The sequence below is a fragment of the Glycine soja genome, chromosome 18 (genome assembly GCF_004193775.1).
Source record: "Glycine soja cultivar W05 chromosome 18, ASM419377v2, whole genome shotgun sequence".
NCBI lineage: Eukaryota > Viridiplantae > Streptophyta > Magnoliopsida > Fabales > Fabaceae > Glycine > Glycine soja.
Genome location: NC_041019.1, coordinates 4522878 through 4541081, shown reverse-complemented (window position 1 = coordinate 4541081; position 18204 = coordinate 4522878). Strand labels below are relative to the sequence as shown.

General features: G+C 32.6%; 2 protein-coding genes across 5 annotated transcripts; both read left to right on the top strand.

Moving 5' to 3' along the window:
• Positions 1-2536: 2536 nt before the first annotated feature.
• Positions 2537-3857, top strand: LOC114394905 (probable glutathione S-transferase parA). Its single transcript, XM_028356589.1, has 2 exons — positions 2537-2857; positions 3516-3857. The coding sequence occupies exons 1-2, from the start codon at positions 2540-2542 to the stop codon at positions 3855-3857; spliced, it is 660 nt and encodes a 219-aa protein (XP_028212390.1). The 5' UTR covers positions 2537-2539.
• A 4176-nt stretch (positions 3858-8033) lies between these two features.
• LOC114397551 (DEAD-box ATP-dependent RNA helicase 20-like) lies at positions 8034-17821 on the top strand. Of its 4 annotated transcripts, XM_028359636.1 has the most exons (15): positions 8201-8491; positions 9346-9444; positions 9578-9742; positions 9871-9966; positions 10344-10418; positions 11464-11625; positions 13325-13405; positions 13838-13936; positions 14368-14463; positions 15302-15433; positions 15962-16036; positions 16249-16338; positions 16428-16502; positions 16926-17160; positions 17527-17821. In XM_028359636.1, the coding sequence occupies exons 1-14, from the start codon at positions 8201-8203 to the stop codon at positions 17100-17102; spliced, it is 1713 nt and encodes a 570-aa protein (XP_028215437.1). In that variant the 3' UTR covers positions 17103-17160; positions 17527-17821. The 4 variants fall into 4 exon arrangements, with proteins under 4 accessions (XP_028215439.1, XP_028215438.1, XP_028215440.1 ...); XM_028359638.1 differs by lacking the exons at positions 16926-17160; positions 17527-17821 and having other exon boundaries at positions 8034-8491; positions 16222-16338; positions 16428-16487; XM_028359637.1 differs by lacking the exons at positions 16926-17160; positions 17527-17821 and having other exon boundaries at positions 8034-8491; positions 16186-16338; positions 16428-16487.
• The last annotated feature ends 383 nt before the right edge of the window (positions 17822-18204 follow it).

The following is an 18204-nucleotide window of genomic DNA, read 5'->3' as shown; positions in this document are numbered from 1 at the left end:
TAATCTTTTTTTAATAAAAAATGAAATCGCTTTGTTTGGTTTTTTTTTTTATATTCATAACCGTTTCTAGCTTATAAAAATGTTAAATATTCTGATTATAATCTTCTCTCGAAAATTTCACCCAAAAAAAAAGAAGAAAACTTCTCTCGAAAACAAACCTTCCCGATATAATATTAGTGGGAAAATCAAATAAATGCATGTAGGGCCAACATGAAAATTCCAAGAGTCCTCCAAGTCCTCAAGAAGTAAAAAAGTTTAGTTTATGAATAAATTGAAACACTGATTTAATTTAACAACTCAAATCGATTTACGGTCAATTTCATCTTTAATAAATAATTAATCAATTTAATCCTTTACATTTTAAAAAAATGATGTAATTATTACTACTATTAACTTCGTAACTGCTAGTTTTTTTTCTAATTTCATACATTAATTAATTAATTTACAAATTTTTAGGTAAAAGTAGAGATATACAAATTTTTAACTTTCATTTTCACAAAAAGAAAAAGAAACAAATTAAAACAGTTTCCAACTTATCTATGTTTCACTTTCAGAAAAAAATAATGAATTATCTGATTGATGAAGGTTTTTATTTATTCTTAGGAGAAAAAATATCACCAATTGAAGTGGATGCTGTCCTTCTTTTTCTCATTTTTTTCTTTTTGGGTTTTACTTAGTGTAATAAGTGCTCAAAAGTTTAGTAAATGACCATTTTTACTAATTCTTTGAAGTTTGTATATTGATCAAATTATTTTACCTTATGATTATTGTGCTGTCATCCCAAGAGAAGGATCAAACGTTGATGAGGCAGAGGTGCTAAGATTTAGCAAGACGAATCTTGTTAAATGTTCAAAATGCGATGCTTTCAATGTTATTATAGATAAATAATTTCTTAATCCTTTTTTTTTGTCTCCATTTCTTACTACATGAATAATGATATGTGGGAGACTGAAAATTTATTGTAACAGTGTAAAAACCCTACAACTAAAATCGGCAAAGCGTAAAAGGGGAAGAGTTATTGGAAGTGTAGAGTTAAGATTTAGACAGGTATGATAATAGCATATCAGTTCGGAACACTGATATATTCTTACAAATATAATATTAAATTAAAGTCAAATAAAATTAATCTTTTATAATTCGATCTTGTGGGGTTTTTTTTAAAATTCTGTTATCGTAATTTAAATTTATCAACTAAATCTACATAATTATGTTATATTATTTTAAAAATGAATTTATTTTTATTAAATTTTATTTAATATATTTAGTTAAAAATTATTATTTTTACTTCTATTTAGCATTAGTATAAAATAATATTATTTTTATGTAACATAATAATAATAATTTGTATATCATTTGATGTTGAACGATATTTTTTTATAATATTAGTACATTTGTTTTTAACATTTGAAAGTAAAATATACATCTTAATTATAAAACAAAAAAAATAAATTATTTAATACTTATTATTAATTGTCATAATAAAAATCAATATAATTATAAATGTGGGTTGTTTGATTTGATTTGTAAACAAAAAAAAATATATGTGTGGTTTTGTAGATTTTTTTATTTTGGTTGTTTTCAATTTAAGTAATTTTCATATATCTTAGATCCATTTGGTTTTGTTTTGTTTTGAGTACCCTAGTTTTGTCATTCAACTTTATGAGAATAGATTTTGATTCAGCAAAACTATATCGATGTATAACAGAGAACTATAATTCTATAAAGCAGTTTGTACATTGTATCCAATATTTTAAAGATAAACATGAAATTAGTCAGATATCAAAATGAAAAGCACTGAAAAGCAAAATTCCTAGATATAAAAACTTGTATATAGTTATACAATGTTATGTACTTTAAGAATCACAATCTACAAAGGTTGTCTTCATTGTCACAAAGATGATGTAGCACCAAAAGCTTTAGCTATACCTGGTCATGTTATGGCATTGTCATGGTGCAGTAGACAGCTAGCTATTGACAAAATACTTTCTCGCTCATTAATTAATTTCCAGGTATTTATATATTATAGTTTCTAACGTTTAAGTTCATAAATGACTCTACCAAGGACTGTGAATTTGGAGATGAAGTGACAGTGGCAGCACCAAAGAACCCTTTCACCAATAAAATTACACGTTATTGGATGAAGTGTTCACATTATCGCATAAGGGATAAAATTCCTAAAACAAAAGAAATGTATCTGAATTTGTTCCTTTCACGCTTTGAGTGGTTCCAGCAAGGCACCATGTATGCTCTAAAGAAAGGATTAAATATTGCAAAATTATTAGATAACAATATCCCTACAATCAAAATCAAAAAGACTAAGTTGAACGACCAAGAAGCATGCATAAGAAAGATAGATCTCAAATCCAACATGAGCAATGACACCATTGTTGGTAAAGCTTCCACCTTTCATTTCTCGACAAACAAGTAATCCACAAGTATAAATACCCCAAACCCACAAAGATCTAAACCATACATCTCAACAATCTCATTCTCAAATTAAACATATTCTAAGCAAGCCACACACTATACGAAGGGGAAAATGGCAGAAGCCAATGTAGTGCTGTTGGATTTCTGGCCAAGCTCTTATGGAATGAGAGTGAAAATCGCTTTGGCAGAGAAGGGTATCTCATATGAGTGCAAACAAGAAGACTTGGAAGCTAAAAGTTCTCTGATTTTAGAGATGAACCCGGTTCACAAAATGATACCAGTTTTGATTCATAATGGAAAATCCATTTGTGAATCACTCAACATTGTTCAGTACATTGATGAGGCATGGAACCTCAAACCTTCTCTACTTCCATCTGACCTTTACAAACGATCCCAAGCCAGGTTTTGGGGCGATTACACTGACAAAAATGTAAGTTATATAGTTTTACATTACAGTAATTTGACCATATATAAACTATATAAGATGTAATTTGTTGAATAACTATTTGATTTCTCAGTTATTCTTTTCTTCTTTCTAGTATATTAATAATAAAAATGGATTCTTTCAATTTATAAAAAAAATTTCACACTCATTTTCATTACAGTGAATGTTATCTCCAATTATATAAATTGTTTTGATCATAGTAAATATGAAATTTTCAATACCCTCTCAAGTTGAAGATTAGATATTTGTGAACAGATAATGTTCCTAATAACTACAACATGATAAGTTCAACAACAATAGTTATGATAGATTTTGATATCATATTAAAATTTGGGTTTTGGACAACTCCACTCTCTAACTCTGAATTAGTTTTTGAAATTGAATAAGCCTAAAACCTAAATTTTAAGATGATATCAAAATCTAAATTATCTATATATAATTGTATGGTTGATTATTTTTATGAGAATAGCTGTTATTTAGTATGTTAACCATACACATTAACTAATAATAATATCTATGGACATGATAAGGGGATAGATGTTTACTATCTAGTTGGTTGTAGTTCTGGTTCTTTGTTTTTCAAATTATTTTATAAAGTTGATTTTAAGAAGGGTAAAGAAATTTAAGTGACTGTTTGATGTAGGTATACAATGCTGTGAAGAAGGTATGGACAGGGAAGGGTAAAAAACAAGAAGAGTTCAAGAAACAATTTATACGATGCTTGAAGACCATGGAAGATGAACTTGGAGACAAGCCATATTTTGGTGGTGAGGACTTTGGGTATGTGGATGTGGCTCTTGTTCCCTTCACTAGCTGGTTTTACACGGTTGAGACCTGCGGGAAACTAAGCATAGAGGAAGAGTGTCCCAAACTTCTGGCTTGGCCAAGAGGTGCATGGAAAAAGAGTGTGGCCAAGTCACTCCCTCACCCACACCAGATCTATGCCTTTGCCATGCAGTATAAACAGAGACATGGACTTGAGTAGATAGATGTTGCTGCTGATCAAATGCATGAACTCATGGGGAAACAAATTCTGTCTTTGGGAATAATAATGCATGAGATTAAAGTAATATGTAATATAAAATTATGAAAGTGCTTCTGTGTATTTGTTTCGTTTGTAGCATGTTTTGAGCTTTTATTCCATGTGCTGCGAGTGACAAATATTGCATCGAAATTTCATGTATGATGTGGCTGTGACATCCTGAATAAACAAGCTTCCATATCAAATAATAAATCTTTATTGTTCTTTGATGTTACTACAAAAGGATAAGACTCAACATATATAGAGATACCACTCCACTCTAGAATGAAGTTGAGTGATAAGAGAGAGAAAGAAAGAAAAGAAAATGTAGAAGGGATCAAATTAGATTAAGGTATAATTATTTATATCATTTTATAACTTTTAATTAAATAATATTTTTTTAAAATTCAGTTGGATTGAAAGTTTTTTTCACATAAATTATATAGATAAAATTTTATATTAATCTAAAATCATTTGTTATTTCGGTTATATGAACTAAAATCAACATAGTATAAATATTTTAAAATAAATTAAAATATAAATTATTTGATTTTTTTTATTGTTATTCAATTTTGACAAAATTTAATATAAATGATATTAATAATACATAGATATAATTCAACGATTAATAAATTATAAAATTTGTGTTATTAGTATATATTTTTTATTATTAAATTACAGTGTAATTTATTGACAGTTATTTACACAACAATCTTTATCATAATTGCAAACTTAAAACAAAATAGAATAAAATATATTCTTATCTCTATAAATATAATTTAATTTTACTTTAGTTATCAATTTCTTTTTGTTGATTTTGGTTTTCGTGAGTTTTATTTTTAAAAAAAATATTTCTATCACACCGCCACTTCATACATCACCTTATTCGCATAATATGGTTAGATACATGTCATATTATATTACTACTTACTAATAATATAAATTATTTTTAAAAGTTTATAAAAATTAAAATTAAGTGAAAAATGTGAGTGACTAAAACTAAATGAAATTATATTTACAACATATTCAAGCTAATATAAAACAAAACTTAAGTCTTTAATAAGCTTAATTACCCTTTCCTGTTTCATTCCTAACTAAAATTCTATTTTCAAAATCAAATTATTGGACACAAATGATTAATATGTTGAAATTAAGATTAAATTATTTGGATAGTATCCAAATTTGATCATTGATAAAAATAATTATTGATCAAATTTTATCTACCTTTGAACCGAACTTCAATCCAAAAGGGTTAAAAAAGAATAAAAAGGTAAATTCTATTGTGTCACTATTAGTTGAAGGGTTTTCAATACCTTCATGAGCCAACCAATAATATAATGCCATGTGTACTAAATTTTTAATTTTAATATTTTATTAAATATAACTTACAAAATTAACATATTTATAAAATATTCCTGAACTAATTTGTAAAATCGAACCAAGCACGTTGGTCGGACCGAAAATTTTGCAAACTAATCTAGAATTTAGTTTGAATAAACCACTAAATCAATCTTGAGAGAGAAAAAATGATATAAAAAACTAAAAAAATGGGTCAAAAACAAGTAAAATTTATAAAAACTAGAAAAAATAAATTTATGACATGCACATAATACATCTACAAATTAAAAAGAGTCTTATGATTTATGAAAGAAACAAATAAATTTCTAAAAAGGATCTTATGATTAAGAATGAAGGGAGTAACAAGTAACACTTTGCCACTTCCAAAAGCAAAAACCCTATCACACTCTACTTCCATCCATAATCGCAATAGTTACATTATACAAATTGTCACATACTCTCCTTGGGTGGAAGGAGAAAAAGTGAGGACAATTACTATTGTCACACTTCAATAATAGACTTTTTTAGCGTTGTATCTTTTAACCAATACATTGATGAAAATGGGTTAAAGTATAATTAAGGTGTAAAAACATTTAACAAAATGTGTACGCCAAAAGATATAAATATTAAAAGTAAAAATATTATATAAGAAAATCCCACAAAATGTGACATTAAAATATTAATGAATAAACATTGATATCCAACATATTAAAGAAAATTAAAATATTACATCTAATAAAATGTTTTCGAGGCAGAAGATATAATCAAAAAGCACTATAACATAATTTACTCAGTGTTATGCCAACTTAAAACTGACCTTTCAAATATTTTTTTATGATTCAGGTTATGAGGCTTCAAAGCCAAGTCTAAAGTGATATTGTTGTAAAATTTAGATGTAAATTTTTTTCTTAATTGTTTTAAAACTTTTCTCTTAGTTGGCATCATTAAATCAAATTAATTAGTTAAAAAAAATAAAAAACACAAACACATAAATATTTTTTACAAAAGAAGTATGTAACCATGATTTTTATTGCACATGAAGATATGTACGTAGTAGGAGTATAGGATCACTCCTTTCAAACTAAATGATAAAAGATATATATAAACTCCTTACGTGTTGTTGGACGTTTTTTCTATGCGTAATTGATTCCTGACTTTGTTCTTTAGGTTCAAAGATCATTTTAAAGGTTTTTTCAAAAGTAAATATTGGTGACAACTCCTCTAATTTTTAACATATATTTTTTTCCATTTTGTTATGATCCCGATTGAGAGGAACAACATACTAATATAATAATATGTTATACGTTTAGAGTATGTTTGGATAGGGTAATTTAATTAGGTAATGTATTTTTTATAGGGACTTAAATTCTTTTTCATTAAAAGTAATTGTTTGCATATTTTAGTAAAAGGAATTCAAAATTTTAGAATTTTAAAAGGAATTTTAGTTAGTTGAAAGAATAGAATTTTAAATTTTATCTTTTAAGAGAGTGAATTTCAAATTCTCAAAAGCAAGTTATTTCCGTACTTTGAAGACATGAATGAACTCGAGACAGTCTTCAACCGCTTCGACGCCAATGACGACGGCAAGATCTCTGCTGACGAGCTCGACAGCGTGCTCCGATTGAGTTTCATGAAGCAAGTGCAAAAATCTAATTTGATTTTCTGCTTTTTTCTTCTTCTGATTCTTAGTTTTCAATACGAACTCGAACCAAACATGGTTCAGACATACGACAAGACGACCTACCTGAATTGCATCACTGATTATTCCGACAATGGAACCTTCGTGTACAACGGCAAAAGTCATGGTTTTGGCGAAGCATTGGTCGTCATTGTTCCGTTGACCATAGTTGGACCGAACTACTTCTTCTTCGACGCCGACAACGGTGTGCAGTGCCAGCACAACTTGGCCTTCGAGATCGACGTCCAGCACGGCCTCGGCTTGCCGCCAAGTCTCAACCAGTCGCCTCTGCCGTCGTACTAGGAGCCTTCGAGTCCCGACGCCGCTCAATCTCTGCTGATCACGGTGGCTAGACTCAGCGCTTTCACGAGGTGGAGCTCCGCGGTGGAGATGAGGCCGTCTCACTAGCACTACTACATTCTCGCGAGGTGGCGCTTTCACATTGTCACATTCTCTCTTCATTCTCCCCGACAAACACAAAATTTTTAAAATAAATGAATTTAAATTGAAGCATTTGTTGCTTCATCCAAACACACTCTTAAGGATAAAAATAATAATTTTACTTGTTTAGTTATAATTTAATTGTCATGTATTAACAATATAAAATAATTTTATATTATTATCTAATCATAAATCAACGTTGATATGACTCTTAGGATAATTATCATAAAAATCAATAAAATTATTATACATGATGAATTATGATTTAACAATAAGGTGTCACTTTCAATGCATAGCCTATTTTCTCTTTTAACCTCTTAACAACATTTCTAATGAATACAATTTAAACAATTTATTTTGAGTTCTTTACCTTCCTACCATCCCACATGATAGTTAAACAATTCATATATTTTACTCCAATAATATAATTTTAATCAACTCTTAAATTATTCCCTTAAATGATCTTTAAATGATAATTTTTTTTTACTAACAATAATTACTAATATAATGAACCAAAACTTAACTTTAAACAATCCGATCACGGTGAATGATAAAAAAAATTAAATATAAATATATAAAAATAAATAACTCATTAAGCAAATCATACAATATAGAATCCTATTTCTATTTCTAATCCTAATCGGGTCTGGACTTTTAGCATGTAAGCCCATAGCAAAGAGAGATAGAGTAAGCATGTTTTAGAGCTACGTGTGAGGCTTTCACTAATTCTTCGACACTCATCGTCGTCGTCGTCGTTTCGTTATCATCATTATTATCATATCACCAACTTCACCCATTCACCTCACTCACTCTTTTCTTCTCTATTAACCCTCTTTTCGACGCCAAAACGATGTCGTATGTGCCTCCGCACCTCAGAAACGCCACCTCCACCTCCGTCGCCACCGCCAGAACCCCCTCCGTAACCCTTGACAACAACAACAACAACCACCACCACCACCACAAGCTCGCATTCCCCTCCAACACCACCACCACCAATTGCTCTCCCTCTCTCTCCTTCCACAACAATGCCTCTCGCCGGAGCTCCGCCGCGCCTCCCTCGCCGCGGATTCTTGCCACCCCCGACGCCGTCTTCCCCCAATGGCAACCCTCCGAACGCGTTTCTCGCATGACTCCCGAGCAGGTTCCAATCCAATCGTCGTTTCCCCCTCTTTTCTGTTAATTTCGTATCTCACGTGCTTCTCTCTCCGTCTCTCTCTCGACCTTTGACGCGAATGAATGTTTTGATTTCGATTTTTTTAGAGTAATGTGAGTCTTTATCTTTGTTTTTTCAATTCACGTGGTTAGGATTTTTCTTGAATCTCGGTGGAGGAAAATTGTGTTTCAATTGGAGTGTTTGTATGCTTGCGGAAATCGGTATTCAGCTCACGAAGTTGATTATGAGATTTTGGTTCAATTGGAATGAGGCTTATAGTAAAATGTAATGCTTTGCTTGCAACAATGAGAATCAGAGATTTTTTTTTTGTTAACTGCATTTAAGTCGAAGGCTTTGTTTGGATTTAAAACTTTAGGGCAGAGTTGTATTGCCGTGGAGTGAGCTTTAAGCGGAGTGAGATGGGATGAGGTGACTTTTGGCCAAAGAATATGTAAAAGTTGCCTTTTTTATATTAAATTGTGTTGAAGTTAGATTCAACTTTGTGCGTGATCCATGGCTGGTATAGATTTTTCTTCAATGCATTGGGTGCTGATGATTTTTTCCTCTTGTTTGTCCTTTTCTTTTTTACTTGATGCCAATAATCTCTCCCTCTACCATGTGTTTTGATTCAACCGTTTAGTTTGTACTCTTTTAGGACGCCTTTAATAGAGTTGTTATTTATTGTCCTGTTTTTAGAAGTTCATCAGCTAGCTAGCTAGTTTGTTTGTTTTTTCTTTTTAATCTTTACGTTTTAATGCTATACTTATTTTATGGTGTCTTCCTGTTTTGTAACTACATGAGAAAATATTGATTGCTGAATTTCTATTGCTTGGTATGTGCAGATTGAAGAAATCCGATCCAGGCTTAATCTTGATGTTGCTGTCGCATCTGACTCTCCTCCTGCACCTGCGCCTGCTCCAATAGAATCGTTTACTGATATGGTATTTAATTTTATTAATATTTAATCATATTTATATTTCTTCTAGGTAACTATGAACTATCTTAACTGATTTTTTTATAGCTGTTATTGATTTATTGCAAATGTGTGTACAATTATGACCTTCTTTTGCTCAGTGTTTGCATCCGAGTATCATGAAGGACATTGCTTACCATGAATACACCAGGCCAACTTCGATCCAGGCACAGGCCATGCCAATTGCTCTCAGTGGAAGGGATCTATTGGGTTGTGCTGAAACTGGTAGCGGAAAGACTGCAGCTTTCACAATTCCTATGATACAGGTCTGAACTTATTAGACATGACATGTTTGACTGAACTCATCTTTAGATACTGTGTGGCGCAAAACAAACCAATTGTAAATGATCATCCTTTTCTTTGTGATTTAATTGTTTTTCCTTCCTATTTTTAGCATTGCCTGGCCCAACCTCCAATTCGGCGCAATGATGGTCCCCTGGCATTAGTTTTGGCTCCTACCAGAGAACTTGCTCAACAAATAGAAAAAGAGGTGACACGTAATTTTTTGTGAATTAATTGTGGATTATCTAGGGAATAATTTATTGTTTATTTCTCCAATTCTAGCAATAATTTTAGAACGATATCCTAATGCTTTTCATATACCTTGGTTCACAGCTTGTCTATTTTCTATGTTTATTAAAACTTTTTGAAATTTGGATCTTTATAAAAATAATTTGTCGGTACAAAATTCTTGCTATCTTACTATGAATTATATGTTGTTTCATTTTGTATTGGGCATCTTCTCTTATTATGCCTGACACTGGATCTACACCAAGTAATTTCATTCTTACTATTTTTCCCTTTTTGTGAATATCCTCTTTTGTTTTCATTTTCTTAAGCATCTTTATGGTGTTTTGATTTTGGTAGGTTAAAGCTTTTAGCAGATCTCTCGAGTCATTAAAAACTGCCATAGTTGTGGGCGGAACTAACATTGAAAAGCAGGTAAATAAATGTTGTCATAATCTTTATCTCTTAGTTATTTTTTCCTGGTTTTGTGAAAGTTTGGTTAAAACAAATGATAATGGTTATTATTTATCTTGTTGCCATTGCAAAATTCTGTTAAGTATGACCTGAGAGCATCATACAATTTTTGTGTAAGTTTTTGCCTTGGACATGAGTTAAAGCTGTGTTTTCAGTTTCACGCGGCTAATTCTCCTTATATGTGCTGATATTTGTGTTATTTATATGTTGCACATATATGATGTGTATCCAATTCACGGATGCAACTATTCTTAAAATATATTGTATACCATACATGTAGGATACATATATAGTTTAAAATTAATAAAATACAATACAATAAATATACAATTATAATTCTGCAAATGCAACCTAAAAAATACTTTTTGGACATTATTAAAAACAAAATAGACATTATTAATCACTGTCATCATTATTAATCACTTCCTGTTGCCTAAAAACAATAGTGTCAATCTCATTTTCTCCTAAAGAGGATAGCTTCCATGTCTATTTCAGTAAGAGACTATGCTTCTATATCCAAATACAAAGGAAAAAAATAATGTTACCCATTTTAAAATTTAAAATAAAGATTTGACATAGATGGTGAGGGCGAGCCCTGGTGCAGCGGTAAAGTTGTGCCTTGGTGACTTGTTGGTCATGGGTTCGAATCCGGAAACAGTCTCTTTGCATATGCAAAGGTAAGGCTGCGTACAATATCCCTCCCCCATACCTTCGCATAGCGAAGAGCCTCTGGGCAATGGGGTACGAAGTTTTTTTATTTGACATAGATGGTGATGTCTAACAATGGATGCTTCCAAGAAACATATTAGTGAAGTATCCAAGAGTATTGGATGTGGATATGTATTCAATATTGATTACTTGGATTGGAGCAAATGCAAGCATCATGTTTCAATAATTCAAAAAATTCAGACACATGGAGTCTGGAATAATTTTTATTTTAAGTTTATTTCAGCTCCACTTGAAGGTAACATAATTTTGTATGTTCTCCTTTTGGTCTCTATGACAGAGGTTTGAACTAAGAGCCGGAGTTGAAATAGCTGTGGCCACCCCTGGAAGATTCATTGATCACTTACAACAAGGCAACACTTCCCTCTCTAGAATTTCTTTTGTTGTTCTGGACGAGGCAGATAGAATGCTTGATATGGGTTTTGAACCACAGATAAGGGAGGTTAGTATTTTGTGAGTTTTTCTCCTATATTTGAGGTTTTTCTTTTGTTTTCATAACAGTTTTAGTCCTGATGTAAGATAACTAGTGTGACTTCTTCATTGTAGTGTTGGTGCTTTCCTTTACAATGCTTCCAAATTTGCTTAATTAAGTTTTTCATAGCTGGAATATAGGCCGTTTTCAGATTACTACCTAACATTCATTTTTCTTCAACCAAGTACCTGGAAATTTTTATGTTTCATTTTACTACCCGCCGTTAGTTCCCTTCCGTTAAGTGATGACGTGGTAGACGGAGTGTCACATCATTACGCCTTATCACTAACACCTTAGCGCCACATCATCACCTTCTTCCCCTTCTCTAATGAAAACCACCACCGCCACCGTCAACTGCCACCACCTCGCCGTCCAACCCCTTCTCCCCTTCTTCCCCTTATCCAACAGAAAACAACCCACCCCACGCCACCAACAAAAAAGAACTCAATATGAAGGTTCAACCAAAAAAAAAAAAAAGAACAAAGGAAAAATAAGAGGGAGAGGGAAAGGGGAGCATTGATGCTAGATTGAAGATACTTGTAGCGATGTCTTGTTTAATGCTTTCTCTGCAACCCGCAAATGGATCCGACATCCTCCTCCAGACGCGGGAGTGGTTCCCTCCCTCACGCACCCTCGGCGCCATCTCCACCTTCTACCACACTCTGCGTCTTTGCCTCCAACAAGCACTCCGCCCCCTGATGATGCCTATGCCACAGAATCCATCGGTGACGACCCCCTCGCGACGTCCAGCGGCCCTAAAACATGGCCCTCCATGGAGGTGCATTCCCTCGAACACCAGGCTGGGATCAACACCTTCACTTTTGCGACCTTCGAATTGCCATTGAAGACGCTCAAGGCTAGGGACGAGGTCGCCGCCAGCCTCGCCCCCGCTGTGCTGGAGCCTCAGGAGGAGCCGCAGCAAAAGCAGGATGAATCTCAGGTGGAAAAGGATCCTTTTGCGGCGAGTGATGTGTTGTTTTCTGTTGGTGAGGTGAGTTGTTTTCTGTTGGTGAGCTGGCCGCTTGTGCCTATGTGTTTAGTGATAAGGCTTGATGACGTGACACTCCATCTGCCACATCATCACTTAACGGAAGGGAACTAACGGCGGGTAGTAAAATGAAACAAATTTTTTTCAGGTACTTGGTTGAAAAAAATGAATATTAGCTAGTAATATGAAAACAACCTATATTTTAGATATGAAAAACTTAATTAAGTCTTCAAAATACAATTGTTTCCTCTTTACTCTTTTTTTCAACTGTTGCAATGATGCTAAAACAAGACGTATTTTGCCCAAACTTCTTTAAGAATTTAACAGAAGTCCCTTTGATAAGAAAGCAAATGAGGTTACAATTTCCAAAGCAAAATTAGCAATGAAAATGATACCTCTTGTCTGGATGGAAACTTCATTTTCATTCTACAACTTAAGCTTCTTGCACTTCGATTTTGTTTGTACCTTGTTTGGGTTGGATTTTCATGAGCTAACTGTTATGGCCATGCTTGAGGTTCTTGTACCTTATTATTGCATATATGATCTCATTTGAATGGGTTATAAGCATTCAGCAATAGATAACCTTTTCTGTTATTTCAATATAACATTCTTGTTTTAATTAATAGTTGCTAGATGCCTAGATTACTCGAGAAAATATGAATATTCTAATATTTTCCTTAGGTAATGAGAAATCTTCCAGAGAAGCATCAAACACTGCTGTTTAGTGCGACTATGCCTGTGGAGATTGAAGAATTATCAAAGGTCAGGTTTCCTTCATTCTTGACAGAATTTTTAATGCATTGTTATTTTCACCTTTGAACAATATTATAATAATGAACAGGTGATATTCGGATATTTTGAAATGACATTGTGTGCTAATGTTTAGACAAATAACAATAGTTCTATCATTCATTATTTGCTTTTCACAAACATAAATTTTTAAGCAGCCTTGCTGCTTGATCATAACAAAGAGTAGCACATTGAATTTTGTAGATGTATGATAATTGAATTATCATTATTCTTTTTATGCATCTTTATTTTATCTTTTTCGTCCATGATTTTCTTCTATACAATTAAAGCTAGCCCCAAAACACATTCTTTTGAAGAACATTATTTTTCATCAATATATTTCTTTGTAAGTTAAGTTGTGGAAGGAAATTTTTTGAAGTTCACCAATCATTTGTTAAATTTCAGGAGTACTTGGCTAACCCTGTGCAAGTGAAGGTGGGGAAAGTGAGTAGCCCAACAACTAATGTTTCACAAACTCTTGTGAAAATTTCTGAAAATGAGAAGGTACATTTACTAAGCTAACAAAAGGAGATATATACTTTTGTTAAGAGCTGGACTAAAAGTTATAAATTTAGTTTCATGTTTCATAGAATATTTGCTATCATTAATTTTCAAAGATTGTTTTTAATGTTTGTTGGTTTCTTATTTTCATTCCCCTTGTTTCTGGAGGGGGTGCTTTATTCTAGGGAATTGTTGCATGCTAGTTCTTAAATGCATGGCATGAGGCAAACGTTTGCATAAAAGTAAAGAAGTGACGAGAAAATGGGTCAAGAGTGAGAGAAGTTATAGAGATAAGAGTGAAGAAAATTGAGAAATAGTGGAGAAAGTGAATAAATTATCTAGTTTATTTGCATTTTAGTTGCTTTCCTCAACATTTTATCTTTAGCTTTTCTTTCTTTTGGCTTCTTTTCTGAAATCTTATCATGCTCTTGTAGATTGATCGGCTTCTAGATTTGCTTGTAGAGGAGGCATCACAGGCTGAAAAATGTGGCCATCCATTTCCATTAACAATTGTGTTTGTTGAGAGGAAGGTATGCTTTGTTCTGTGTCCCTGCTATGTATCAATATTGCATCTACATTTGTATCATCACATATACGCTTAGATGCAAAATGTTAATAGTTAAATGCTCATATTTTTTTAGTTAGCTGTGCAGAATTATCTCTCAAGAATGGCATACTTACACGTCCCTTTTTTTTTTATAATTTTCTCACTTTGTATTGCAACTTAACTGAATTGTTTGTTCTCTTGTCTTGCATATTGTATTATTGTAATAATGCACTGTGGAATTGAATGAAGCTCAAGTTAGGATTGTTGAATTTAGTTTCCAAATCTTCTTAATAGGAAAATGATATTTGTTAATTTGATCAGTGCACCAAATTTGTTACATGCATTCCTGGAACTATGATTTTGCAACTTGCTTCAATTTAACCTGGTGAATTCACCTGAATAACCTGATATTTTGGCAATAGACATTAAGGTCTAACAATATGCTTTATTATCCCACGCAGTGGGGTCTGCAAAATGCAATAAATATATAAAATCCCATTTGATCAATGATATTGAAAGAAATTTCATTTAGGGTCATGCTTGTTGTATGAAGTTTTGCCAGATTCAACATAATTGCCTTGCTTTATTTTTCTTAAGTGAAATAGGTGAAGTGGATTCAGGGATTGAAATGGGTTAGTTGCTAGATATTGAGTATTTAGGTGGATTAGTTCCAAAATTTGAAATCAAGGGTTAGTTTTGATAGAGTTTCAAAGTTGAAGTTGGTTATTTTTATTTTAGTCTGAATTGAAATAATCCTAGTAGATTGTTTGAAAATTGATATCTTCGTATTTCTTATTATTAGTTTTTTAATGTTTATATAGACAAGGTGTGATGAAGTTGCTGAAGCGTTGGTAGCTCAAGGATTATCTGCAGTTTCTCTTCATGGTGGTCGCAGTCAGAGTGAAAGAGAAGCTGCCTTGCATGATTTTCGGAGTGGCACCACCAACATTTTGGTAATCTCTCCTACATTGCTCAAATTTTATCAGTACATTATTTTTCCTATTTTAGTTTTCCTTCCCGTACAAAATCTGTTATTCTTGTCATGATTCATTGCAACTAATGGTTCTGGATGGATATTTAGTAGTTATGAAAATATTGTCAAAAAAAGCCAGCAGTGGCTTGTTTAAATACAGTGAAGCCATCTTTAGCTTGTTTTATTCCCTTTGTTTGCTAGATGAAATTTCTTGTTGTATCAAACGGAGAAAAGCAGAAAATGTTAAGGCTCAAATGGTTACTTTTATGATCCAAAATATGTCAATTGCTCTTCAATTTAGTAAACTCATTAAATTACCATGCATTGCATTTTCTGCATGCTCAGTATATGGACCTTTGATATCCATATGTACTCCTTTTTTCTTCAGATAATTCTAGTTAAAATATTGGTTGGATTCTTGGCAATTTTTGCCTTGCTTAGTTACATTAAATAGTTTGGCATTTTTTATCCACTAACCATATTAAACCATTGATACCATATCATTCAGGTTGCCACTGATGTCGCATCTCGTGGCTTGGATGTCACAGGAGTGTCACATGTCATCAATCTAGATCTTCCAAAGGTATTTCTGCTCCAAGCAAAAACTATGACCTAGTTTTATCTGTAATCCACTAGAAAAAGATTATCAGAAAAAGTACAGGGATTTTCCAGTTAGTGGATTGCCATTCTGTTACTGCTATGATGGCATCTCATCTGCCTGGTATTTTTCAGTCAAATTTAATTTCCTTGACAAATGCATACCTGAAGCTTCAGTTATGGCTGCCTCAATTATAGACCATGGAAGATTATGTACACCGGATTGGAAGGACAGGGCGTGCGGGATCAACTGGCTTAGCTACTTCATTTTACACCGATCGTGACATGGTACTTGCTATCCCTTTATATATATATATAGAAAAAAGTGAACTGTTTTTTTATCTTGATTTTAACATTAATATGATTCTGCTCATTAGTTCCTCATGGCAAATATAAGGAAAGCAATAGCTGATGCTGAATCTGGGAACACACTGACATTTGCAACTGGAAAGGTACTGTATTCATTCTTCCAGAATATCAAGACTCTTATGGTCCATTTGGCATACCCTTAAAGCTAAGGGTAAAAATTAAAGAAATGAGTTTTTACCCATTGATATATATACTAAACGTGTTAGTAGTTTTTACGCATATACTATAAATACAAAAAATTCAAGGTACTATATATTCATTCTGCCAGAATGTCGAAGACTCTTATGGTCCATTTGGCATACCCTTATATTTTAGGACTCTTATGGTGTTAGTTTTGTTGAGCTGGGCTTGTACTACTTGTACTATATTGATATTTGACTGTGATTAGTACTATACATACGTGTTGGAGGTTTGTGTAACAGTCCAAGATGCTCAATTTCTCCCGAGCACTCATTTTCAGTATATTATATATAGCTTTGTGTGTGATGGTCAACTTTGTGCTCTAGGTTGCTAGAAGGAAGGAGAAAGAAGCAGCAGCTGCACAAAAAGAGGCAAACATTGCTTTATCCAAACAGTTAGGATTGGGAGCTGCTTCAATGAACATTGAAGATAAATATAAATTCATGATTACTGCCACAAACACTAAAAGAGAGGGAGCAGCAGATAGTGCCTGGGATGATTAATGAAGTATTTGGTTCTTCTCATATTTGATTGATGACAACTGCTAAAGCCTCTTTTAAGGTTGGTAATATGATGGTTATTTATTTATGGGTTTTGCTAACCAATGCCCTTAGGCACTTGGTTAAGAAATTAAAAAGGAGATTTTTATTGAAAATCATATGGGGACACATTTAAAAATCAGAGTGCGCATTTTTATGCATACTAACAATTTTTTTTTTCTTTTTACTTCCTTAACCAATGCCCCAAGGGCACTAGAACACTGGTTAGCATATTTACCTTTATTTATTCTGGGGTTGGGTTGTTTCCATCTTCCGTTAGTGGTCCTGACTGGTTAGTCAAACTTATTTACCATGATTCCACTTGCAACAATTATTTTTCTCTCCACCCTATCTAATGGTTTCCTGGTGCATATTGTTTGTTTTGTAGTGCTGGTGCATAATTGATATTGAGTGCATTTATAGGTTTGTTGCTTCTATAAGATGCAGGAGATGGAGAAGTTTCTTGTCAAGTTCCCAAGTCTACGTATTGTTTCACACCGTTGTAACAATGTAGCTTGCTAGACGCCTAGGTGTTTTGTAGAGTTGTAATGTAGGTAGTGCATCTTATGTAATCATAGAAGTGCAAGTTTTCCTTAAATTTGTGTTGCGCCGAATATACCTTTATTCGCACAAATATTTCATCATCATTAAATGTATATGTCCAGCTTGCTGCATTTCACACACTCATGGTTTTTTTTTTTTTTGTCACCATGACATTAGTGCGAAGTATCAATCAATTTTGTTAATAATTAAATTTCGTTAAAGATCTTGATTGATAACTTTTAGTGAGATTTTTCTTTCTAATCATATTTTTTTTCATCCACATGACTTGAATCTGAGACCTTATTCAAGGGAAATCGAGTTTAGGATAATTCAGATCAACGACTTATTAGTTCCATGGTTTGTTTCTGTGTTAGCATTTTTTAATATTCATGTACCATTCATGAAATTGGGGTAATCTTTTTTGTTGGTATTCATTTTACTCGATATGTGTTTTTGCATCTCTGATGTGACAAATTGAGCAATTTAGTGTGTAGAATAATTCAAAACATTTAAGGGGCCTTTC